Source organism: Sciurus carolinensis, chromosome 3, assembly GCF_902686445.1.
Source record: "Sciurus carolinensis chromosome 3, mSciCar1.2, whole genome shotgun sequence".
Lineage (NCBI taxonomy): Eukaryota > Metazoa > Chordata > Mammalia > Rodentia > Sciuridae > Sciurus > Sciurus carolinensis.
The window spans coordinates 11,562,168-11,590,157 of NC_062215.1; the positions used below are offsets into that span (position 1 = coordinate 11,562,168).

Below are 27,990 nucleotides of genomic sequence, written 5' to 3' on the forward strand. Positions count from 1 at the left end.
ACGAGGTTGTTACAAAATAGACTTTTTGATAAGGCTTCTTGTGGTAAATGAGCTCTCCACAGCATGTCAGAGTAGCAGAGAAAACCATTTTAAACATTTTGCGATTCTGCTTTCAAGTAAGAGGTCAAGGGTAAATGGCATAGTTTGTTGCACTGTTATACATACTTAATGAGAATTAGTCCCTTCCCCCTCCCCTTTATTCCTGGTACCATCAGATAGCTTGCCTGAGGACAAATTCATCACTCACTAAAGGAATATCATAAACAAGCTTTCTAAATACAAACCAAAATCACATACCAAGTAAGTAGTTTATTACTATCACTGATACTCATCAACAGGAAATTCACGCCCAGTAGGTCCCAGTAGACTTCTATCCATCTGTAAATATCCATCATTTACAGATTTGTATAGGTCACAAAAATCTCTGATCAACCCAGAAAATACTGCTCTATCATTAATGCTTTGAAACAACAATCAATGTTGTGTAAAGTTCCAGCATTTAAAACCAGATGGTTAGACTTGAATGCCACCAGGGCGAACATATTAATTTAAATGCTGACCATAATTCACATACAGACATAAGAACGCTAGTGGTACAATGTACTTCAAATGATGTTAACAGTCACGGGCCAGTCCAAGGCTAATACCACTTGAAGGTACTGGAAAAAAGCCAAAGAAAAACTGGCTTACAATGTTCCGGTTTAGATGCAGACCTCAAGCTCTAGGGTAGATTGGTTAAGCCCTAACCTCGTACCATAACGCAAGGGGCATGTATGCAGCATCTGCTTCATGTGGAACACGAGGACACATCCACACCCACTCAACCTCGCCCTCATCTTTACTAGACCAAAAAGCCGACCTGTGTTCTAGCATTAGGAAAAACAAAACAACAAAACAAAACAAAACAAAAACAGTACTTTTAGTCAAGCAGCACAACGTGAAGATCATGTGATCTGCGGGACTGAACAAGCTGAAACAATGGTACAGAGGCCAGGTGACCAGCACAAGTCGGACTTCCAAGGGAAGAAAACGTGCAAAACCTTTGTTCTTGGTTCCTTTAGTAAAATTAAAAGAAATGAAAAGGTAACAGAGTGACTTTCTCTAGATTTATTAGGGAGTTCTGTTACAAATGTTTGACTGGACTTTACAGGCATGACTGTATGATTCCAACAAGAAATGAAGAGTTAACAGCTGATATTCAGCCTTCTCATTACATATACAGAAATAACATTGCTACAAATTGCAATGGAGGGTAACTTGTTTCAAAAGGCTCCTTTGGGATTTTGTCTAAATGTATCATTAAATAATGAAAGCACCAATTTGAGGGTTTCTGAAATAGTGATTTGAACTTCAAGATAAATAGCATAAGTTGCTAACTTCATTCTTCATATAAATAAGGCATAACCAGATTGAATACTAATGTTGAAAAATACATTTTCTCAAAAGCACAAGATACAAGTATTTGGGCACACACTGAAAGTTAAGATTTAACTATAGGGCACATGATTCCTACTGAATCTTATCAATACTTGTAATATCTTCTGGTATTAAGGTGGTCTTATTTCCTTCCACTTTTTTTGCTTTGTTTTTGGTACTGGATTAAATGTCAGGGGCACTTCACCGATGAACCACATCCCCAGCCCTTTCTATTTTTTATTTTGAGACAGGGTCCTGCTAGGGCCTTGCTTGGTTGCTGAGGCTGCCCTCGATCTTGCAATCCTCCTGCCTCAGCCTCCCAAGCTGCTGGGATTACCGGCGTGCGCCACCACATCTGGCCCATTTTCTTCCCCTTTAAACCAACCACTGCCAACAACCAAACAGATTTCCATCAAGGGTCTCCACTGGAGAGATTAACGAGAGAACCCTGTCTAGGTAAAGTACCCATCAATGCAACTTAAAAGAAAACAAAAACAAACGATCACTTTCATTCCACGCTGTCTTCTTTGGTTGCAGTAGCTCATTAGCTATCAAGAGCCCTTTTCAGATATAAAACTGAAATGAAGACTTCAACTTAATACAATATTTGGCAGGAAGCAACAATTCAGGCTATTAAAAATAATATTTAAGTGGCAGAGGCATGCCTTGGATTACTTAGATCTTGAATTACTTAGAACTTCAGAAAACATTTGACAAAACCCTTTCCCTATAAAAATTAAGGTCTAATTTGTGTTGTTCTATGATTTATAAGGCAACTCTGTATAATTTCTTCAAGGTCAACAAAGACACTTGGTGAGATTTCTTTAGATAAATGAGAAGGCATTCAGAGTGAAGAACAGAAAGTAATACAGAAGTAGGCACATTTTATTCCAAATCGTAACTAAAGATTTGGAAAATTGAATACACCAAAGAACTTTAAATCTGAGTTACTTTTTAGAGATTGGGGGAGGTTAGCATAGTGAAAAGAACACATTTTCAGTTCTGTTCATTAAATTTCGACTCCCTCTTCACATAGTGGTACTTTAACTCAAAGGGATGTGGCTTTCATGATATAGGTATAAGATTTCTTTCAAATGGTTTAAAAATACAGCACATAAGAACATGTGGACTGAAGCCTTTAGGTTGGACCTCACAGTTCTACTGAATGTCTAAGCAAGGCTGTATAAATTAAATAGAACTTACTGCCTCAAAATAGATTCTAAGTCCTATTTTAAAAGAACATTGATTCTGAGACATTGCACACATCAGAAGAAAACTGCAAATGACACCACATCTCATTGGTGTTTAATGTTTCTTGGTGGTAACTAAAATGGGGAAACTTGGTAATTTCTGCTTTGTCAGGCAATACTTATGCTTCTTATCAGATCTTAAAATAGCTTCAATAAGACTAAGTTGTCCACTTTCTATAGGGAACTGACTGCAGCCTTCACTGTAGTTAAATATTTGTCTTGGCCATTCAATAAAACTATCTGCTAAATTTACAGTAGGCTCTACTGAACAGACCAAATGTTACTGTGCACATACTCAGATATTTATTAGCACTGGGGTTATGCTAACCCTGTAAATTTAAACAATATATTCTATTCTTTTTGGCAAGAAGCACTAGTAGAACTATTAAAACATGCACAAATTATGCTACGAACACCTGCATTTACCATGTTGGGCTATGTGTCTGAAGCTCATGTATTACCAAGGCATGAGAACACTGGGATTCATATGGATATGACGACAGTGAAACTCCAAATGCAGGAAAAGTGAGGATGTCAAGAACAAATCCCTGGTTAGCACACTGCAAGGTCTACCTCTCCTACCCAACAGCAAGACAGAACAAGAGTCACCGTCTAGAAAAGGACAGGTGATCCACAATGTTGACCGATCTTTCAAGGACCAATAAAATACCTGAGAACACAGTCAGCTATACAGTAAAGTGACAGATATCACAGTCTTAATCACAATTTTTAGGAAAAGCAGAAAAGCTGTCAGACTTTGCAAACTGCTTCCAGCTTTGTACATCTGTATCTTGAGTCCAACTCAACACTACATACAACCGACAGGCAGCACTGCACACCAGCCACTCTGCTGATCCGTCCGAGATCAAAGCTACTCCACGGGAATGGCTGAACGGGTAAGCGAGTGGGAACTGAAGAAATTACTACTTATCCTTAGAAGCATTCTGAAAACTTTAAAATGTACCTCGATAAAGCTGGCATCTCAGAAACAATAATTACACAAACATGTAACACAGTGTATCTTTCAGAGACACACCAAGAATGAACAGGAATCTCAAATAATGCCTTCTTGAATAGTCCGACAGGAAAACACGGCCTTGGCAAGCTCCAAACAAACAGAAGGATCCCTTAAAAATGCCACAGTTTGTTGTTGCTGGGGATGGGACAGAGGAGCAAAAGAAAAAAGTGACCCACGTGGCATCCTGGACCAGGCATGTCGATTTGTTACCTAGTTGCTTGCAATCTTTATTCGTTGCTTTGGCCAAAACATATGGAACATTAATTACATGATTATGAAGTAGGAAAAAGGCAAACTGTATGCCACTCATTACTTTTGACACTATGACAGCACTTGCTTGACTTTTGCTCCCTGGTCCCATTCCCACCAGGCCAGAAATCCTTATGTAAACTTTAAACTCTCAGAACATTACCTTCAGAAATCATAGGAATTTTAAAACAGAACAACTGTGGTGTATATGGGCAACTGCAAACACATGAAGGTTAGACCTGCGTACATCGACAGATGCCACTCCTCAGATAAAACCCTTCCCCCAGTGCTTTCACAACAGGAGTGGCCCTCGGCGGGGCCCCAAGTGCCATGGCTCTGTGTGGGGCATACAGAAGATCTCGTCCCCGCACTGGAGCCTAAATTCCCAATGGCATTCCTGCAAGTATTCAAGGATGCCATCTACACTTGGCACCACAGAACTCTGTTGAAAAAGCGGAAGAATTTAAAGCCTGAAATAGACCTAGTCAGAGGTGGCCAGGAAGTTACAAGTGGACTTGAGTGGGTGCCATGGTGAGACCAATCAAAGCCTGAATCCCAGCAGACACTGGCAATGTGTGATTCTGCAGCGTTCAGCCACAAACCAAAGGCCGAAGGACTAAGATTTCCAAAATGTTAAACATAGAATCAAGACTTTTCTAATTCTTGTTGTAAACTGCTATTTAAAAAACAAGACAAGACAAACAGAAAAACAATCAAAAACACAAAAAGGTATTAAATAGCAAGTCTTTTGTACATCACTGTAGCATAAGCTGCTTGAGGTTGTCGTGAAGAATAGTATCCTTCACGTCACGGAAGACGAGGCGGATATTTTCCGTGTTGATAGCAGTGGTGAAGTGGTGGTACAAGGGCTTCTGTTGCTGGTCCCGGCGTTTGTTCCGGAAACATTCCACCAGGAATTTTTGGACGTCTCTTAAGCAGTGTGGATCCCTTCAAATTCTAGGAAATAGTCTTTGATGCTCACAATTTGCACCTTCTCCTCAAGCAAGTCTGTCTTGTTTAAGAGAGATTATGGGAGACATTGCTGAAAACCCGGTTATTGACAATTGTTTCGAAAATGTTCAGAGATTCTGTAAGGCGATTGGTCAGTCGATCTTCCATAAGCACCTGGTCAAATTCACTTGAGGAAACAAGAAAAAGTATTGATGTCACACTGTCAAAGCATTCAAACCAACGTTTCCTTTCTGATCTTTGACCACCTACATCAACCATTTTGAAAGGGGACATTTTTAATTTCAAAGTTGTACTCATGAATGCCTTGGTGGGTCTTCTGGCAAGCAGAATATCTTGCTGTGATGGAATGTAATCCTGGAAAAGAAAAAAACAGTTTTATACTCAGTAATCCAGAAGTAATTTTTAGATTTTTTAATGGACTACTAATGGATGGATATGCGAACAAAATGATCTTTAAAAGTCATTTTTTTGATACATGAAAGCATCAATGCTTAATAGTACTATTATTCTCATTAAAAAATGCCAAGAACTATTAAAACGTTAGTTGACAAAGACTGGTTCTAAATTCACTGCCAGGAGCAGCATCTACTATTTTTCCACCACTGCAAGACTGCTCAGGTTTCAGCTCAAGTCCTACCTGCAGGCTGCCCTCGGCTGCCCCCACTGCACATGCTCCTCCATCCCTCGAGGGCTCTCGATGCCCCCAGCCTTGCCATCTCCACACTGCTTCTTGCACCTCTATTAAAAGCAGTGGCGGGCTGGGGAGGTATCTCAGTCGGTAGAGTGCTTGCGCTGAAAGCAAAGTCCCTGAGTTCGATCCCCAGCACCACAAAAAAAAAAAAAAAAAAAAGCAGTGGCATCTGAATCCAATACACGCCTGGCTCTGGCCTGTCCGCCTCTCTAACCCACTCTAATGCTCCATTACTGTGCATTACCACTTCAAGATGCACAACGAGCCCCAAGTACTGCTGCCGCTGTATCACCTGTGTGGAAAACACTTCCACTACTCACACGTACTTAGAGCCACTTGCTAAGGTTGTTCCAGGGTATAGTCCAAGTAGTTGTGTTCCAATTTTCTCATTTACTGACCCAAGAACTCACAATAGTCACTTTGTGTGTCAACACCAGTGCCTGTGAATTGCAAGGAATCAGACCTGGTCTACGTGCCTTGGAGGGAAGGCTTTTGCAAAGATGGAGTGAGCTCTTCCTGGGCACTAAGATCTTGACCAACGGCAGCTTCACCCTGATGGCACACTTCCTGAGGCCGTGCGCGTAGTCCAGTACGCCTCTGCAACTCTGACACAGGTTTTTGGTAGTATGTTAGCAGGAAAGGTCTTTATGCTTATCACCACAGTCAAAATATCTTTAAAAATCAGGCAGAATTTAAAACAATGCTGCCATTCACAATGCTGCTTGCATTTTATGTCTTCCCAGGTAGTGTAATGATTTTGAAATTTCATTACAACATGACCACTCACTCCTCAAAAGATGCCAATAGAACTAAAGATTTTTAAAAAAGCAGTTCAGTTTTTGGTTATTGGCAATCCCAGCCCCTCATGAAATAACTCGAGGACTCCAATAAAAGTGTTAGCTTTTTCATGTATTATTCTAGCTATGGTCCACGTACACAGGTATTTTACTGATAATGAGCACATACACAGTTTTGAGCCTGCCTTCATATTTCTGCTTGACATTTTATTATGAACTGTTCCATATGTACATGCTGTCCTCTCATTTTTAAAAACTACAAATCACATCAAAAGCATTAATGTGCTATAATTTACATTAACATTCTTCTACTAGTGGGTTGTTGCCAATTTTTTGTTGTAAGTAACAGATATACTGCAATTAAAATTCTCACACATCATTTGGACTATTTCTTAAGATGAAAATAACCAGGGATAAGATTATGAGGGGTACATAATGATCCTGGATACTTAAAGTCCAATTGCTTCCAGAAGGTGGTCCTGGTTTACATGTTCTGTCTGTGCCGCCTACTTCAGGAATGTCAGTCCTGAGCATTCTGAAAACCTTCTAATTCCATAAAAATCAAAAGTTCTCTCTTATTGTCTTTATAATGAGCGAGCAATCTAGTCAGGAATGTAAAGTCTAATTTGCATGAAGCACAGAATGCAGGACAACAGAATCAAGTGCTAAATGGCAGAAAAGAGTAGGCTGATTAGGAATGAGACTCCTGCAGCCCGCTGGCCACACCTATGTGACCCTGGGCAAGTGTTTCAGTTTCTTGTTTGTAAAGTAGAGATGACAGGCAGATGGTCGCTTTAGGACCAAGGAAGTTAAAGGGGTGAAGTGCTTAAGAGCCATGTGTGGCAAGTAGTCTGTCAACTGTCACTGCTGTGTGGGCCACACTGGCATCACTGCCACTGCAGGAAAGGGGGAGTCAAGGAGGCTGGAGGCCTCGGGGCACCTGCATTGGAGTCTCTCATTTTTAGATGCTCGCCAGTCACTTACACTCGATGATCTTCACACATACTCACCAAGAAGCTCATTTCCTCCCTGGTCAGCTCCTCTCAGCCCCAATCGAGCGCTTCCCTTTCCACTTCTTGCCTTTCTGTCCTCCATCACTTGGACTCTCCCCATCATCTCCTATTTTGTATCAAATCTCGCAGTTCCTTCTTTGACTCTCTTAAGTGTTCCCTTTCTTCTCTATTTCCACTCCCCCATTTGTTATCATCTCAGGTATGGCCTGTCTTCTCAGCCCTGGTTTCTCTGCCTAGAATGCGCATCTCTTGCCCTGCCAGCCTCTCCCAAGAAACCTCCTGCATCACAACCGCAGACCTTATGATGGCCTCCTCACTGTGTCAGATCCAGACTCTGCTGACTGGCTTCAGGGCTCTCCATACCCTTTTTCTGCGATCAGCAGACTCTGTTCTGCACTGTTCAAGCTCAGCACAAAGCCTCACCTCGGTATCATTACATCTTAATCCATTTCAACAACAGTGCAAGTTCAGTGCAATGGATAAACACCGAAGTCAGTGTCTTCTGCAAACGTTTTCTCATGTTAGAACTGCACGCATCCTCCACCAGACAGATGTGCCTAAAACTAAACACACCCACCTGTCTCCTGCCTCATTGGGCCACATCTCCTTACCTGTCCAAATCCGCCCCACCCTTCAGGCAGTTAGGTTCACTTACACTAATGCACTAGCTCCAACTGTTTCAGAAAGACACTTTTCTTCAGCCTATAAGCTAATATTATCTTTGTGCTCAGTATCATTTAATGGTCTTTTACTTGTTTAAGTATATTAGTTCTGTCTCTGATTAGACTGAGCTCTTAAAATGTAGAGATTAAAAAACAAAATAGCAAACACAGTGCACCTGCCTCATTTCTACACCTTCCAGGCTTATTTTATGTAATATTCTATATCCCTACAAGCTGCATTCTCTTACAAACTCATGTTATGGACGAAGAAACTGCAGTTTAGAGAAGATCACATGGAGCCAGTACACAATGGAGCTGGGACCCAAGTCCTCATCCCCTGTGTTGTTCCACCTCTAAGAATGTCTTAGGGCTAAGTGCACAGCAGAGCTTCAATGGCCCTGGGACCTAAGTCAGTCAGTGCAATCCTGTGACTTGTCTGATAGGTACAAAATGGGTGACAGAAATACACCCAGGTTTATTTTCCCCCTCCTTTACAACTACTGCTAACCTCAACTCTTCTTTTTATTCCAGATGTGGCTTCAGAGTCATTGTCAACATAAGATTCTAAGTAGGCACTACCAATTGGTTAGAGTTGGCTTAGAGTATTCATTCAAAAGCTACGTGTTGGGCTGTGGTTGTGGCTCAGTGGGAGTGCTTGCCTATCATGTGCAAGGCCCTGTATTCCACTCCAGCACTGAAAAAAAAAAAAAAAAATTGAAGACTATTTGTGGAGTGTGTACTTCATGCCAGGCACTGACTCCAGATACCAGGGCTCAACTCTTCAGGATCAGGAGATGAGATCTTGGCCCTTATGGAAAGATATGGGTAAAAGGTAAACATAAAGTAGTTGTCCACATAATAATAATGCAAAGGAGGAAAAAATCAAGGCCTGACACTGAGAGTCAGGAAGAGGGACCCAGTGGAATGGTGGGCTCAGGGAAGGAAGGCCTATTGGAAAAGTAAACTGACAAGAGCAGGTCAAGTCGGCTCAGCTCTGTTTTGACAATATGAAATAACTCTTAATAAATAGGTCATTGACTAAGCCTTCTCTCTAGTTGATTTGTATTAAAAAAAAAGGTTTATACTCTGACCAGATAGAATGAGTTAAAAAAAACAAAACAATAAAAACAAAAATAAAAACAGACCTTAAAACAAAGTTTTACTGATGTACTGAATGAGTAAAAACATACATTTTGGAGATCTCAACTATGTGGGGACACCTGTGTCTAGGAAACTACAGGGGTAAAACATACTGGCTTAAAAGCAGACAAATGCAATTTAAAAAAATAAAGATGTGAAAATGAACCTGCTAGGAAAAAGAAGGTACAGCTTCACATGCCTACATACCCCAGCAGCATACTATCTTCTTACTTGCAACAGGTTCATTGTATGCTTTTCTTCAGTTATATTTCCAAAGGCAAAAGTCTCAAAGAACCCACAAAACCATATTAACATTTATAAAAGATAACTGCTTTAAAAGGAGGCAAATGAAGCTATACTAAATTTAATAAGTAACAAAGACTCTAGGACAATGGTCTTCAAACATTTTCTAAGCAACAGAAACCCTAATCCTAATGACCTCTTCTGCACTAGTCCAACAAGGAGGACAGCCAAGGGGTGCTCTGCCTGCCATGGCCCGGGAGCCAGAGGAAGCTCCAGCGCAGCCGAGTCGCTGCTCCAAGGAAGACCTGCCAGGAAGGTACAAGACTTTTCAGGTGCAACTTCTCCTCCTACCCTGTGGAGTCTCTTCAGCAGGCCCCAGGATCAAGCCTCCCATGCTGCAACTCAGCACAAGGGAGTCCTGAACTGGAAAGCAGACTTTGCTAATGTTCCAGAAACAAATCGGTCCACCGTGTTCTTCCTACTCTGCTTACAAATCCCCAAACCACACTGAAAGATAGTAGATAATGGCAATCTCATCTTCAAACATAAATCTCTTTCAACAGTTTTACTTCCATGAAACAGTGGGTAGGGCAATTCCTCAAGGAAACTGGCAGAGGGCTAGGTGGTAAAGGGAGAAAAAGTGTCACAATTGGAAAAATTTTTTTTTTTTCATTTTGAAAAATTACAAGTCATTCAATATTTTTAGCTACCAATCGCTCTGAAATAAGACAGGATGAGTCAGACCACTGCCACTAGGAAAAAAGGAAGAGGCAAATAGCTCAATACATATTTTTTCTAAATTTCTTAATAAGCTACACCAAAATAAAAACATTAATATCCTGAGTACTGCTTTTAGATATCAACAAACATAAACATCCAGTTTTAAAACTTACTGGTTCTCCAAGTTTATCCAAGTTATCCAGGAAATATTTTACAGATTCACCCTAAAAACAAGAAGAAAATAAATAGTTATGAAGGTTCAGAAATAGAAGATCTTGTCACAACAGTTTATATTGCACTGTCTGGTTGTACACTTAATCCAAACATACTCTGTTTAGTCACCAATTCACAATGAACTACAAACCCTTCTAAAAATGTGCAAGTCTGCTCTGTCAAAGCACTAAATCTGCAAAGGCTGATTAATTTCATAATTGCTCCGCAGAAATAATGCCCCAAATGATCATCTACTTGGATGGGATTACAGGTAAGAGTTTTTGATAGAACTAAGTCCCCCAAAGGGAAGATGTAATTAAAAGGTGAAAACCGCTTTTGAGATAAACACAAATCTACAACTAAAACTGAAATGAGATTCTTTTTGTCTACATTTTCTCTTTTGAGTTTATAGCAGTGGTGATTATCTTCAGGGATGAGAACAAACAGAGGCAAGGCAAGAACCCGTATAACATCTTCCTGAAGTAGGCGTATGCCTGGACAGACACAGATGCTCCCCACGATTCTGGGGGCTTTGTGGGTTTCACATCCCTGATGGGTCTTCTTTTCCTGAGTGGCCTACCCCTTCTGAGATCAGATTTTTATTAGACCTCCAAGGAATTTCAAACAGCTACCTAGGACTTCAGAAGGAGGGAATGTGTTTTGGGAAAGGAGGCTGCCCTGGGTCTGAGTCTCAGGCCCTCGCCCTCCATGTTTCAACCTGCCCTGCTGTGTGCAGCTGCCCTGTCCTGCCTGAAGCTGTGGCGGTCAGAGGCAGCACTCCTGTGCGCAGATCCTCAGGCTGCAGGGTCTCACTTAGCAGGTGAGGGTTAGGCTCCAATGCCTGCACTGCCAAGGACACCCAGGAACACGATGAGTCACAAGACTTTAAAGCAGCAGTTCTCAAAGTTTTTGGTTTCAGGAGCCCTTTATGTGTCTTAAGATTCTTGAGGAGTCCCAAAGCTTTTGTTTATGAAAGTCATAGCTATTGCTATTCACCATATTACAGAATAAACTGAGAAATTTTACCAAATACTTTATTTCATTTTAAAACACCAGTAAGTCCATTACATGTATGCTAAAATATTTTTGTATGACTTAACAGATGACAGTGAGACTCTCATTTGCTTCTGCATTTGAACTGCTATGAACAGGTTATTCTGGTTGAAAAAAATGCAGACATTCTGGCCCTATACAACAGTGGTATTGGAAAAAGATGAGTGTTCTAATAACTTTTCAGATAATTATAAATATTCTTCTTTGTTATCATACCAAAACTTGGTGAGTGGGAGTTTCATAAAGGTCAGCTCCCTGGGGAAACCTGACCCAGGAATTTTCACATTCCCTTAGGTCAAAGTTCACTGATCTATCCTGTGCTCTTTATGGATCTTTTATTTATCTACAATTCTGTAACATCAGATATTGGTCATGTGGAGCACAGAGTCACTAAGTTATGCAGATCTTCCAAATGTTTCATTACAAAGTATTTTAAAAATCATATTTGTTAATATCACCTCAATCTTATCACAAGTCTTTGGGAAGCTGCCAAGTTCACAGTGGCAGGCAGTACAAGTTCTCCTGAATTCTCACTTTCACTCAAAAGTTCAAGTTTTCTCACTGGTAACAGAAAATCACAGTTATTTTTCATGGAATGATGAGCTAATAACCTCTAAAAACCTCTTAAAAATGAATGTCAGTTGTTCTTCCAGGTAAAAATGGCACTCCACGAAAGGAAGCGAGCGCAGCACCCGCACCCGGCCACTCGCAGGCTCCTTCCCGGGCCCATCGGCCTGCTTCCCATTTCAACAGAAAATACTAGAGAGACAGGCAGTCAAGGTGAAGATTTAACCCACTAACAATCTTACAGTTCATTCAAGGGTAGTTTTAAATAAAACTGGTTTTGTTTGTTTGTTTCTGATTTTTTCACCTTGAAATAACATAGCGGTGAAGAACACAACCAGTCCAGCCTGAGACTGACACTGATCTGGTGCCACAGCGTGGGCGGTTTGGCCCACCGGGGCACTTCGCCCGCTGCTGTTCCTTACCACCAGGGTTAAGTGTCAACACACTGGAAAATGGAAAGGCATCTAGTGTCTAACTCAAAGTCTCCTGGAAAGGGTTCTGGTGACCCCCAGCACGGCCCGGACGAGGAGCATGTGTGCAGCAGGTAGGGACTGCGGGTGATCTCCTCAGGATCTTAAGCAAAGGTAATTAGTAATTATTTTTTTCTGGACCAGGAAAATTGGTTCAATATTTACAGCATCTAAAGATGATTTTTCAGAGAATGGAAAAATAAAAATGTCCACTGATTCACTTTGCATAAACAGATTATTTGGTCAAACCCATATGAATATTTTGGATTATGTCACTTGTTTTAATGAAAAAGTAGTATTTTCATTTAAAGAGTCCTCTGGGAGTCATCTTTAAGTAATAACATCACTGTTTACTTAGAGTTTTATTTGCACAACCCAAAGGAGGTTATAAGCTTTAAGTACTTAAGAAGGAAATAAGCAGTAACTTAACTTCATCACTCAGCAATAGCCAGTTAAACACAAGATGTTTCCTTCTGACCATTCTTAATGTACTTATCATCAAATAGTCGAAATAACAGAGGCAGCTCACACTCAGGTTTTCCACTTAAGCAGTTATTATTATTATTCTTTGGTGGCACTGGGGGCTGAACTGAGGAACATTCTACCACTGAGTACATCCCAGGCCTTTTTAATTTTTGAGACAAGAGCTTGTTAAGTTGCTCGGGCTGGCTTTGAGCTTGGATCCTCCTGCCTCGGCCTCCTGAGTTGCTGGGATTATAGGTATACACCACTGCACCTCATTATAAATAAATTTTAATAGTTATAATAATTTAAGTATATATATGCTAAAAAGCTAAATAAAACAATCTAATGTTAGATATTTGATTTATTTATTTTAATAAATAGTTTTTAATATTTTCAGAATAACACTGTGAGAAACAGTTTTGAGCGTACAGCTCTAAGGGCTTTTGGTGAACATCTATAGTAATCACAGGAGAGTGCCCACAGCACTGTTAAATACTGTCAAGGTGCCTGCCACCTGCTGCACAGGGCTCTCCCAGCCCCTCCTACCCCGACAGGTAAAACACTGAGCTGATTCTTCTCTTCGGTAGTGTGTCTGGGTGAAGGTAAATTAAGCCAAGATCATTTAAGAATGTTTGTACATGGTTCTATAATTTACTAAAGTGCAAACTCAGAGCAATTCCACATTACGGTGACTGATGTTTAGCATTTTAGGGACCCCAGAGCAAGGGAGCTCTATTTAAAAGAGAAAATAAGTCCTATGTCCAAATCAACAATAAAGTTCAACTATACAAAATGTCTTTCAATTAGCATTGTTGATCTTAACTAATAATCAGATAAATGAAAAGTTAAAGTAATCTTATGAATACATTGTTTGTGAGGATACAGAGAAACTTGTTCCCCAATGCTAGTGACCCTGCAAATCCACAGACCTTTTAGAAAGTTAAGAGTAGCATGATCCATAAAACTTTTAATGACTGTTGGTTCATTTTAAGGAACTTACTCGGCATAAACAAAATGATACATATGAAAGGATATTGACTCAGTGCTACTTATGATACTAAAATCTGGAAGTACACTTTCCTACTAACATTAGGGGAGCAACTTAATAAATCTTTGTATATTAATGCAACAAAATATTATAGTTAAAACAATTATATCTGACATAACTGTCACATGATTTATACTGCATACTAAATTAAAATAGTATATTACCAATTGTAGGTCTACAACCCTGATTCACAAACTTTTATTGCTTTTTGCTTCTACGACCTCATCTGAGAGCAAAACCTGCAATGAATTAACATTAGGCCCCTTGCAGTCTGTGTTTATCCTATCTATTCAAATATTCTTCTACACAAAAACTGGATATTACAATGTCAGCAAAGTCATATACTGGATTATCTTTCTGACATGAAAAGAAAATTTAACTCCATAACACATTGGACTCAAGGATTCATAAGACTATGGAATGAATTATGTACCATTTTATTTTAGCTATTTCAAATACAAGCAAAAGTAATTTTGTGGCATCTCTTTTCAAAATAAGAAAAGGGAAGAAAAATCACTCCTATTTGTTTTCTTGGTATTACAAATATTATTAAAATGATTTCCTAAGCAGGGATCTTGTCTTTGAGTCTGATTACTACATGACTTGTTTATTAGAATTCATAATATCACCAAATCAAATGGCAATAATTACAGAAAAATGTTTGTGTCTATGATTAAATCTCAACCTCTACCCAAAGTTGTATATCAGAATTTATCAAGTCCTTTGTGCACTCAAAGCTATAAAACTGAAATTAAAATATTATCTTTTCACATTTAAATATATGAATGAATTGTTTCTAATATTTCAAGTTCCAAGTAAGCCAGTTCTGCCAACTGACTTTAGTTTGCCTTCTCTCCCATCACTTATTCAGGGAGTACACACACTTAAATTTGTGTGTGTTGGGGGATCAGGGTGCTGGGACTGAACCCAGGGCTTCAAGCATGAGGTAAGCACTCTATCACCAAGCTACACCCCAGCCCACTTTTAAATACTATTCCTATGAAAAATATATTTTAGTTTAAAATAACACCCCAATCAAAAAAGACATACTAATTCACCATTTCATATCACAGGTGCTACTACAGACCTTCTATTAGTAAGCAGCATGGTGAGTGGAAGATATAAGTATGGGCTAACCTATTTTTAATGTGCATGACTGTAAACTGAAACCTCAGCACACTTAAGAACAATAAAGTTTAAATGTAGATTTTCTACAATGTATCAAAGTATCCAGATAAGATCAAATGCTGAAGAACAATAAAAGTTTAAATGTAGATTTTCTACAATTTATCATAACTATCCAGATAAGATCAAATGCTGATGTTCTTCCAAATTAAAATGCTCTGAAACAAAGATCTAAACACCTACCTGCACACGTGTGTGCACAGGCATGCTGTTATAAAGTGCTTTTTGAGTTAGGTAATTTGGGAGGTTTTATTGGAAAATTTTCATCATCAGCTTTTAAAAGTTTTACTGAAAAAAACAAAAGACAACAGAGATAAACTCAGCTTTCTGCTATCTCAAAAATCTGCAAATCAAAAAACACAAAATTTGTGTCACTTCCAATTTAACCTCAAAGGACTTGGACACAAATGATGGTGTGTCTGTACGCAGGAGGCCCAAGGTCTTCTCTCACTTCTTTTTTGTTTGTGCTTCGAGTCCTCATGCAAATTTATACTCATTCAGTGCCGGGCATCTGGCAGCCTCTCCTCCCTCCAGGAGTGTTGGTGAAAAAAGAATGACTTCTCCGGAAAAATTATCCACAATTATTTTTTCCTATCAATTGTAGAAGAAGTGATGAAGAGAGCTGATTTCCTAGTATCAGTATCAAGGAAAGGATGGGAATTTCTGTCCTTTCTCTAACACTGAGGAGAGCTGGCCAAGTCTCACCTTCACCAGGCCTTGATTTCCCCAACAGGATAATGAAGAGAATTACAGGGTTCAATGGTGGGAGAATCTTTTGCGTTCTACCCAAAGTAACAAGTTTGGTTTGTACAAATGTTTTAAAGTTAGATTCTTCCTTCCTTATTTGCCATGTGTCTATTTATCTGAAATTCACGTCACAGGTTCATTATTCAAATTATGTAGCTCAGTTTTTTGTTAAAACAAAAGTAAAGGCTTTCAAATATTAGGGAAGAATACTGTGGGTTTAAGACTCCAAGTTTAATGGTTATAACAAGAGTATTCAAACTTTTCCTGGTTCATTTTATGTTACTGAAGGGAATTTTCAAAAAAATTCTAAAGAAAATTCATTTCACAGGTAAGAATTTTAAAATTGAAGATATTTTATGCTACTTAGTTCTTCTCTCTGTCCAGGTTACTGTATCGGGCCTGAAAAAACCCAAAGCAGCACGGCACTGGGAAACACCTTCCAGTCATTGTTTAGTCTGTGGACATTGAGATTCCATCTAGACAATGGCACAGTGGCAGGCAGACCAGGTTCGAGCCATGAGATGGGCTGACTGTTGTCAAAATCCATGAAGACTGATACGCTTCAGTTATTGTTTGAGTTTAAATTCTAGGAGGGTCTATGAATTGTATTTCCTATGTGTTTTAACAAAATTGTGTCCAAGTGGGAATGGCCCAATGTTATATCCCCCATTCACAAGAACTATTTGTTACAACATTACTTCTTTGCTTGTAAAGACAAAATGTGTCAGAAGCCCTAAATTTTAAGTTAACATAAAAGCTGAGAACACAAGTTAGAAAATAATTTCTACTAAACATATTGTTATAAAGAGACTTAACAGTTTACTTGCCCTGATATTGGACAAATAACAGATTTATTCAATGCTCTTTTGCCCAGCTGAAATATTTAAGGAGAGAATTCCGAATGTATTACTTTAAAAGGATATGGAATTTAAGCTGAATAGCCAAAGAATACACAAGACGAAATTATCTGCTTTATTGAGAACACAGTCAAAAATACTGGCAGTTTTATATCAATAGGAAAGGGGCAACTCTACTAAAAGAGGTAAAAAGAAGAGATTTTAACTTCAAAGTCTGCTCCATGCCTGAAGAATATAATTTCTAAAGTCTATAAAGATGAGGATCGAATACAGTTTTTTTTTTTTTTTAAAGGCAAGGCATATTTACTCTAGAAAACGATCTGGCAACATGGATCAAATGTATTAAGACATATAAAAATGACCCTCATCACAGTACTGCTGAAAAAGTAGTAACAATGGTAGTGAATTACTACTACTGGTTCAGTCACTGGATTTTACTATTATTTTTTAATCTATCTAGACTCTAGACCAGCGTTCATCCACAAATTAGCCTGCAGGCCAAATTCAGCCCGCCACCTGCTTTGAATGGTCCATTTCTAACTGGCTGGGGGAAAAGTTAGTGGACTACTATTTCATGACATGTGAAAATGACATGAAATTCAGATCTTAGTAAAGTCCGCCAGTCAAATGCACCAGAGCACAGTCACACTTATGTGCTTATGCTTCATCCCCGGCTGCTCTCAAGCTCCATCAGCAGAGGGTAGCAGTGGAGGCAGAGGCCATGTGGACACTCTTCCAGCTCAGTACTAGCACTCAGGGCACTATGGACTGCAGTGACAAAGTAATAACCTGAAAATGTTTCAAATGTCACCAGTACTGCCAGACCATGACATTGAAAAAATATCAGTAGCAAGTCCATATCCGCCCAAAAAAGAAAAGAAACGAGAACTCTGAATGCCACACTTCTATTTTTGGTGCTGGGGACAGGTCCTTGCACCTGGGATTTTTGGTCCTCATTTTACCAGTGAGCTGCATCCCCAGCCCTTTTTATTTTGAGACAAGAGTCTCACTAAGTTGCTGAGGCCAGCCTTGAACTTGTGATCCTCCTGACTCAGCCTCCTAGGGTTGATGGGATTATAGTTGTGCACCACTGTGCCTGGCTGAATGCCACACTTTTAAGGAGCACAAGAAGTAGATAATTTTGACTGATGGTAAACCTGTGTTTATTATGCAACGACACTAAAGTTACACTAAAAGAATATACAATATAGCTGGGATGGGGGCACACACTTGTAATCCCAGTGATTTGGGAGGCTGAGGCCGGAGGATTTCAAGTTCAAGACCAGTCTGGTTAACTTAAAAGACCCTCAGCAACTTAGACCCCTTCTCAAAATTAAAAAAATAAAAAGAACTGAGGATGTAGATCAGTGGTAAAGCATCCTGAGTTCAATTCCCAGGACCAAAAACACTCACCAATGTACATCAATATTTACAGACTAAGCACTCTTTACCATATTTCTAACTCATAGGAAAGCAACAACAACAAAAAATCACAAAATTTAAAATGCAACAGCTCATTTCAGAACTACTTTGCAAAAATGAAGAATGAAAATGAGACTCATCAGTTTTCAGATGGCTCATTTGTTAGTCAAACAAGGAATGCCATTTACCACTAGTGAGTTAAATTATTATTAGTTTGTTTGATTACAGAAGTCAAAGAAATAGGTTCAGCAAAATAAGACTATTAGGCCAAGCATGGTGGTGCACACCTGTAATCCCAGTTGCTCAGGAGGCTGAGGCAGGAAAATTGCAAGTTCGAGGCTGGATTCAGCAACATTTAGTGAGGCCCTATGCAACTTAGCAAGATACTGTCTCAAAAAAACAAAAATAAAAAAGGGCTGGGGATGTGGCTCAGTGGTTAAGTGCCCCTGGGTTCAATCCCTAGTACCCCCTTCCCCCAAAAAAAGACTATTAACCTATCAGTGAGAACAGCTGCTCAAAGCTGAGGACATCAGGAACAACCATCAATGTCAATTAAAAAGCAAGACAAATGGTTTCAATGGCTTTCTAGACTGTTCCTGGGTTCAGTACCAACAGTAAACGGAAGAATCAGCCTGTAGGAATGGTGTGTGGGGGAAAACTACATGAGAGTATTTTCAAAGAAGGTGAGCAACAAGTAAATAGGTGCAACCTAAACTGAAGTACAAAAGGCTGTTACGATCAATGGTGGTGAAAATACGTATAGGGCAGAAAAGGATTTCACTGGAAGCTGAGCTGCTTTACTGAAGTGGGAAATACAGGAGTCCACCAGGTGCTACTGAACCTGCAGTGTCAAGGAGGAGTTTAATTGGTTCTTGTGAACTAGACCAATCACCAATGCCGTGAATTTTTGGCAGAAATAAAAGGTGAATATTCTGACTTGCCCTGTCACAGTTCAATGGCTTAGCAGTGGTAAAATTTTGCTGAAATTTTTTGAGCACAGGGATCACTTAAAAAAAAAAAAAACAAGAACTACCCTTAACCTTAACTACTATTGTTGAATGCTGATTTGGGAAATCAGCTTCAGGGAAGAGTTAATTCTATTTCTGAAGGAATTCAACCCAAGACTATTAGGCAAATGGTCTTTCTGATAAAGTTTATACTCTGGCAAAGTCATTTCAACAACTAGCATTCTTGGATCACGAACAGTATCAAACTGCTTTCCTATTTTCTCCGCTCTCAAAATTAAAGTAAACCTCCATTCCCACCCCATTTGCAATGGACATATATTTCCAAACTCAAGCTAAGTTTCACCAGCATCTTTCAGATCCCAGTTCAAGTACAAAGGAGCTCTCCATTTTTCAAAAACCACTGAACTGTAAATAAGGAGCTTCCCTCTAATCTTCAACAGCACGTGGCTGTGCTGTAATGATGACATGCTAAGAGGCAAACACTGAGAAGAATCTAACAGAATCCTACAAATGCCTTCCACGCAATAACGATGCTCAATCAAATCACACGCCCACTTGGCAGTATCTATCTCTGTATAAAGACATTTTCTCTTCTCACCCTCAGTTTTTTTGATGGTGCTAGGGACTGAACCCAGGGTCTTACATATGTAGGCAAGTGCGCTACCACTGAGTTATACACCCAGCCCAAAGACCTTTTCAAGGATAAAATGTACAGAAATCTCATTACGGAACAGTGAACAGCATTACTGGATGAACATTTGCAACTGATTTTGAAGGAACACCAATTATCTAGCCTCAATAAGCAAAATGTTATTCCCACCAAAAGAATCCCATTCTTCACATCAGTAAGATTATTATACAACTATACACAACTTTATTACTATATTTTGGACTTCACTGATAAAAAAAAATCTGTAGAAATTTGCGTTCTTTTTTTATAGGAGTACTTAAAATAATGCGCTTCACTGTGTATCTTGGCATGCAGAGCCTAAAATTTTATACCATCTGGACCTTTAGGTAAGTTTTCTGACTGCTGTTCTAGGCCAATGGTTTGGGGATGTTTCTGAGACAGAGTTCCATTATGTGCCCACACTGGCCTGGAACTCCTGAAGTAGCAATCCTCCTGCCTCAGTCTCCCAAGTAGTTGAGACTACAGGCATGTGCTACAGCGCCTGGCTTAGACCAACGGTTATTATTCTTGGTAGTCCACCAACTACCTAATGGGCCTATTAAATTGCAGCTTCCAAGGTTTACCACAAATCTGCCAAGTCAAAATCTTAACGAGCAAGCTCCAAGAGAAATGATTCAGATGCAGTCATCTCCAGCATCATTTCAAGCATGGACATATTTTATTCAAAATTGAATTTTAAACTTATCTTTTGGTATTGATTACACTAAACTAACTTTTTCCAGTCCTTTTTGTTTGTTAGTTTTCTACCAGGGATGAGTTAGGCCTTGTGCACACTAGGCAAGCACTCTATCGCTGGCAAATTAGCTTTCTAAAAGTCTCGTAAAAATACCAAAACATTAAGAAATTAAATTACAAATTTAATTTACTTTTATCTTATTGCAAAAGTAAGTTTAAGTAACATTTTACATTCTTCACAATTCAACTAAGTCTCACACACACAAAAATTATGATTTAATTTGGGATACATGGATTATTAATAAACAATAAAATTAAATCTACATGTAGTTTTTTTTTTCCTTTTAAATAAATTAATGAGTCATTTTGGACAAACTTTATTTTCCACTTTACTATAGTTCTAGCTACTACCTGTCCTCTGAAACCCATTTCCAAATGTCCACCACAGTCCACAGACTGCAAACCTTTAATCTTACTCTGAGGTTTTGTGGTTAAAAATTAATGAACCTGGTCCTCCAGATATCTTGTTAAGCTGCTAAAAGAACAAATGAGAAAAATTACTACAACCACTAATTATATTTTAGCAATAGGACCCTAAGGAACTTGAACCTCAATTGAATTCATTAATTTGCTTTTTAATAGACACTTTCTAGTCATGAAATAAGACGAAGGGAATATGATGGGGCCTTCTCAGCTAGGTGTTACAGCACTCACCTGTAACCCCAGTAAATCAAGAATCTAAGGGAAGAGGATCCAAAGTTCAAGGCCACCTCAGCAACTTGGCAAGGTCTCAAAATAAAAAGGGCTGGTGAAGTGCCCTTGGGTTCAATCCCTGATTGGGGGCAGGGGGAGGAAGGAGCCTTCTTGAATTCCCACTCTGTTCTTCTGCTCCACACTTTTTTCTTCCAATCTGTACCCTACCCCGCAATATATACTTTCCAGAGAATTATGGTCTCCATGCATGGCCTCCAGAACCTAGCCTTTCCTACTAGGTAACAGTTTTCCAGAAGAAATACGAGTTTTGCTTTTTAAAAGGAAGCAGGGTTACTGACAAGCTTAATACTGAGTTCATCAAACTGAGAAACATTAGGGACGTTAGGGAAAACTGAAGTATGATCAAGCATACAATTCATTTGTGCTGCTTGGTAAAATCTATTTACGAAGAAATACTTAAGATGGGAGAAAGGACAGTCTCAGTGACAAATGCTAAATTAGAGTTTTTTATGTCTGAATTCTCTAGTTAGTCCCAAGTGATCACATAAACATTATCTCCTACTATTCTCTACAAAAACGAGCTCCAATCAAGAATCGTCTCCCAGTGCTTCTTGTAAGTGCTGTGCATCTTCCCACCACCTCTATCTAACGCTGTTCTCCTCACACCCCTCCTTCCATCTCCTATTCTTAGCATCTCTTTGTGTGTGTGTGTGTGTGTGTGTGTTTGTGTGCGCGTGCGCGCCAGCATCTGAACCCAGGAGCGCATCCCCCACCCTTTTTAAAATACAGGAAGAAACCGTGTGTGCAGAACAACTAACCTTATCCTCCAGTCTACAGGTGAAAATTCTGAAGGTCAGAGAAATTTGGTGGCTTATAGCCAACAAAGCTATTTTAGTGGCAGAAATGGAAAGAAAACTATTTTAGTTTTCTGAATAAAGAATTTCAGGTATACTGATTTTTAGTCTAGTTTCTTCCCACCTCCACTTTAACATCCCAACTCAGTAATCACATTCTTTATTCAATCTTTTGAATTGATGGCTTATACTGCTCAGTAAGTTTTATATATAGTCCTTTCACTACACCTCTCTGTATCCCAGAATAGGAATATTACCTTATACACGGCAATAGCCTAAACAAACATCTGTTGAACTCCCTGTATTGTAACTTCCCCTTTATAACATCCTGTTTCCATCTTATTATTCTGCAAATGTCAATCATTACAAGCGCAATATATTGAGCAGGAAGGTTTCTAAAGTAACTGTCTCTCACTAAATTCTATTGTTTATAAAGATGTACATACTAATGGCAGAAAATCAAGAACTGAACTTGAATTTATACGACAGTTATTCCAAGGAATGAAGTGCATCGCCTTTTGGGGAAATGTCTGAATACTACGAAAAGTACGATGGGCAATGGCATGGGAAAGATGCTAAGATAAAATGGGAAGATCCTATTCCATGCAAGCCAGCGTTAAATGTCACCATCCATCAAAAGAAACACACCATGAAAGAGGTAAAGTATCCACGTAGTTCAAACAGAATAAAGCTTAGATAGTATTTGGAAGGGTATAAAATGACGATGAATACTCAGAATTGCTTTTGCTGAGCAAATGAGGAGATTTCCGAGTATTTCTAAAACAGCAGGATGTGATAGCACACACCTATATTCCAGCAGCTCAGGAGGCTGAGACAAGGAGGATCGCAAGTTCAAGACCAACTTCAGCCACTTAATGAGTGAGACCTGTGACTCAAAAAGAGAAATAGGGATGTGGCCCAGTGGTTTACGCACTCTTGTCAATCCCTAAGTACAAAAAAAAAAAAAAAAAAAAAAAAAAAAAAATCCAAGTAATGACCAGGTAGGACGGGGTCTGCCCAGGACTGGATCTCCAGGGATGATGAAGAGTCAGGTCAGACAGAATTTGAAATGGTTTTTGTCACAGTAGTGTATATCCTAATTACTAGATCTGGGAAAGCTGGTGAATATTAAATTCTGATAATGAGAATTTCAAGTAATATGTATCACAGATATAATTAACTTCATTTTACTGGATTATTTTCTAGACTGTGATGAAAGTCAGAAGACTACAGCACTGAAATGAGCCGTTGGAAAGTTTGTTTGTTTTTTTTTTACTAAAATGAACCGCCACTGCTTAATCTTGTAAAATGTCAAAAATTCAGCGGGCAAGTTAATTAAGTATGCCTGTAAATGGCAAAAAGTTCACTTTGAAAGAAAATCACAGAGAATAAAATACTGAATTTTAAAATATTCAATTTTTTATGCACTGTGGCCCTTTTATTATGAGACTGGTACCATCTACAATAGTCTTCTGTTTCAAAATAAACAGCAGTTCAAGAAATATTATAATTTTAAAAATGACAGTATCAAGATAATTAGCGAAAACATTTCTTCTGAAACCTAAATATACATGTGATTCTGCAAATGATAGAATAACTCAAATTAATATGCAGTTTCTCTTCATATAGAGAAAATCAATGAGCCAAGTGCTATAAAAGAGCAGAATACTTCCTGAAGCACAAGGATACTACAAAATAGGCATTTGTGTCCTTGAACAGTGGTCAACACACATTCCACGCATATTTAGTCCTTCCATTTCCAAGTCCAGAGTATTTGGGCAAAAAAATAAAAAGATAAAAGAGACAACTAGTTATCTATACTTATTCCCGAAATTATCACAACTGTGAACTTTTAGTGTTAAAGTTTTGTACACTATAATATACCTTTAGTTTTCCATCAGGCTTACAATTCCCAAACAAATTCAGGTTGAAATGTCTTCTGAATACTAATTAGGCAGGGTTCATTAAGTATATGCTTGGGGAAAATAAGAAACTTATTAACTTGCCTTTTTTTAAGAAAGACCTAGAAGCAAGCTTCTGTCAATGATTCACATTTGCATCACTACGATTTCAATCCTGAAAACATCTCCATGAAGTTTAACCTAAAGAAGAAAGCTTTATCCTATATTATCCTATATTCTATGAATAGACTCTATAATGTAAGCTCTTCCATCTAGCTTGTACTTACATGAATTTTTTGGCAAGAATTAATGTCAAATAATAAGGTACAACTGGGAAAAGTCTGGGCTTAAAGCAAGTTAATGAATCAAGACTTGTCATTTCACCTAAGGATAAGGCTAGTAACAATGACAGAAGGGAATATTTCTTATTATGAAAATTCAACTTCCCATTCTATCTGTTCTTTATTGTCTTCTACATTTTCACATATAAATATGAATCATACCCTGATACTGCTCTGCTTACACTAATGACCTAAAATCTAACATTACTTGTAATTCCTCAAGGACATAAATACAAAACAAGGACTGATTGTTAGTTCATAGGTTAGAAAATCATTGTAAAGTGAAAAAAACCTTAAAACCATCACATTTCAATTATTTGAAATAAACTAGCTCTTAAAAAAAAAAAAGGTTCCATGTCTCTTCCACTTCAGTTTTTATTACAAATAAAATATGACAAGGAATTGCTTGAGAAGGTCTTAGAAGGCGAGCAGCTAGTTTTACACATAAGGCAGGCAAACAAACTCTCCTTCTGGCTCTCTGAGCTGGCCAGGGACCAGTTCTACTTCTTCTTTCATTTAAAGCCCTTCAACATTCTCATCTTGCCTGGTTTCCACAAAGAACCTTTTTGATTTTTCCTTATCTTGAGATTGCCCCCCCCGCCAAATGATTTTGTTTACTCTTTGTTCTCCGGGGAAAAAAGTGATTCTGATGTGATGGAGAGCTCGTGCCACTTCTGCCATTAACTGTGCGTATAAAGTGTTACCACGAATGTCTTTGTGGTTCACGAAGAGTAAGACGGTTTTATTTAAACCCAAAGAAAAAAATAATTTCCTTTGCACTGTAAATATATAAAATTTAGTAGACTCCAACTAGTTAATGCAGTTTTAAATTTCTTATTAGCATCTGCCAAGTGTATTAGTTAAAATTTCCAAAAGAGTCCAAATTAGTAAATTACATTAACTATCTCAATATTTGAAAAGTTTTTGCAAATAAAGTATCTTTCCAGATCATCTGTAATAGTTTATAATAGCCTAAGTCAAATTTCCCAAAGAATACTATCTTTGTCTTGTTTAGGCTAATAATTTATTTCAACTTTTTCTACCATATAAACTATAAAACTTGTGCTCAATATTAAAAATCAGAGATTTTTAAGAAGCACTAAGTTATTATTTTATAAACTCTTTTTTACTTGCCACCACTCTCAATTAACAAATTTCTCCTTACTATCTTTTATTGTTTTTTTTTTTTTTGTTTTGTTTTTTTAATTGAGATCACACATGCACCACTGTGCCTGGCTAACTTCTACTTCATATCAAGTTTCTGTCAGAATTATCACCAAAATAATTTATGACTATAATCTTCATGATCTGAGTTTTCTAACAGTTATTTCTCTAGTCTGACCAATTTTCAATTTCCATATAAAATGTGCAACACATTTTGGAAATAAGAGACAAAGGTTAGCTAGAAGTCTAATAAGTATTTGTAAATACATATGTATCTTATAAGATGTTCAATCTTATTATTTTTGAAAGTAAAAGTACAAAGTTTAAATGTGAGACAGGAGCTTCATACTGCAGGGATGGGCTATCTCTGATGCAAAACATACCACGGACAAGGTCACAACGTGGCAAGATTGATAGTATCCCACATGCGGCCACTTAGCACAACCACCTCTGTTCATAAGAATTCCCCATTTAAGTCCAAAATTCCCAACTATTTCTAAAGAAGTCTCACTGGTCCTCTGAGAAAATCACCTCCAGGAAATGCTAATGCTGCAACATTAAATGAGCAGGATATAAGGCTGTACAGAAAGTACAGAAAAGTTTATCTCAACATCCAAAGTCACATTCAAATGCCGGAAGGAAATACACCGAACTGTCAACAAAGATGTCCTGAGGACGTGGTATGGTGGCCAACTGGACAATTTTCTTTTTTCAATGAACATGGATGTTTTAAAATTTACACTTTAAAAAAAAAGCTAATTTGAACTCTGGAGCCTGTAAGTCAGTCCCTCAAAACAATCCAACAGACTATTTTCCTACTTTTGTAGGAATTCAATTAAGTTTAAGTTCTGAAGCTTGAACATTTTCTCAACATTTTTTGAAAAGAGTCAATCACGTATAATTGCCAAGAGCACATAAAGAAATATTTAGCTTTACCAGAACAAGAACTCTTTAGTAGTAAATTATTTTTTCTGATTCCCAAAAAGAAATGACCTCAATTGTTTAAAAAAAAAAAAAGATACACAGTTCCAGCATAGGACATTCTTCCCAAACACAGTTTCAATTCCCCTGCTATCTAAACAAAGTCCTATAACACTATAACAGTTCTTCGTAGTATCCCCAGTTGTCAGAAACGCACACCAGAAGGAAAGCTCTGTTTTATGATGGTGTGTTACAATACTCCAAAACTCAAACACTACACAACCATTAACTAATAAAAGTAGTTTTTCCTAAGATCACACAAGAGCTAAGAGGAAACCACTTCTTTCCAGGTTTACCGTTCAATTCATCACCTCAACCTCTCCCCAGCAGAGAAGGTCCACCCTGCCCTCCGGAGCATTAACTTCTTTCTCAACGCTTCCTTACATCAAGCATTTCAGACAGCAAAGCAGTGCAATCTGCAAAAAACTTTGCTTTCCCCCTGTTCCTTCTTTCTTTTCTGGTGTGGTACTATGAATCGAACCCAGGGACACTTTACCCCTGAGCTGTATTAACAGTCCTTTCAATTTTTTTTTTTTGAGACAGGGTCTCATTAAGTTGCCATGTATGGTCTCGAATTTGCGATCCTCCTGCCTCAGCAGCTGGGATCACAGGCATGTGCCACTGTAGCTGGCAACCTGCAAATATTTCTAACACTGCTGAATATGGAGACTAGCTCAAAATTTATACTGGCACATCAGTTCCTGTTTCCAAGTCACTCTCTGGTTTATTTTGCTATTGTGGGAAGCAAGGAAGCATGGTATTAATATCAGACTTGGGCTAAGGAGTGCTATGGCCCCGAGTTTGTATCTTGCCTCTAGCACCTAACTGGTTGTGTCCTCAACCTCTGTGTCCTTAACTCTGAGGACCAAAGCTTTATGTACAAAATGAAGTGATGTGGGCTACATGCTGTCTTAGGTACTTCCAAGGTTGATAAAAACTTGATGATTCTGAAAAAATAAAAAAAATTAACGATTCGTATCCTCATGGCAGAAGAGTTGCAAATGCAGTTGACAATAATAGCATTCACCTTATCACCTGCCACCACTTACCACTACTTGTTGATGGGTCTGCTCCTCACTGGACTAGGAGCCCCATGAAGGCAGTCAGAGAAGTTCACTTGAGTTTCTAGGATCTAGTCTGGGCAGGTATACTCAATATGTTTGCCCAAGAATGAACCAACTTCAGGTGAATAACTGATCAAGTTACTGACCTCCCTAAATGGGAAGTGATCATATGTAAAATAATGAAGTATAGTCGGCCCTCAGGATCCGCAGATTCCACATTGTGGATTCAATCAACCACAGGCTGAAAATATTCAGAAAAAGAATTCTGCTGACATGTACTTCTGTCATTATTTCCTAAATAACAAAGTATAATGCCTATTTGCAAAGAATTTACTTTGTTATTAGGTATTATTAATTTAAAGTATATGGGAGGATGTGGGTAGGTTATATGCAAATATTAAACCATTTTATATAAGGGACTTGAGCACCTAGATTTTTG

The 27,990-nt window shown here is 38.5% G+C and overlaps 1 protein-coding gene across 1 annotated transcript in view; it reads right to left on the reverse strand.

Moving 5' to 3' along the window:
• Positions 1–4,624: 4,624 nt before the first annotated feature.
• The window catches only part of Gna13 (G protein subunit alpha 13), a 39,207-nt gene continuing 15,841 nt past the window's right edge, over positions 4,625–27,990 (reverse strand). Inside the window, 4 exon segments of the mRNA XM_047544672.1 lie at positions 4,625–4,882; positions 4,885–4,956; positions 4,959–5,259; positions 10,345–10,395. Coding sequence (XP_047400628.1) covers positions 4,689–4,882; positions 4,885–4,956; positions 4,959–5,259; positions 10,345–10,395 — 618 coding nt within the window. The 3' untranslated portion in view covers positions 4,625–4,688.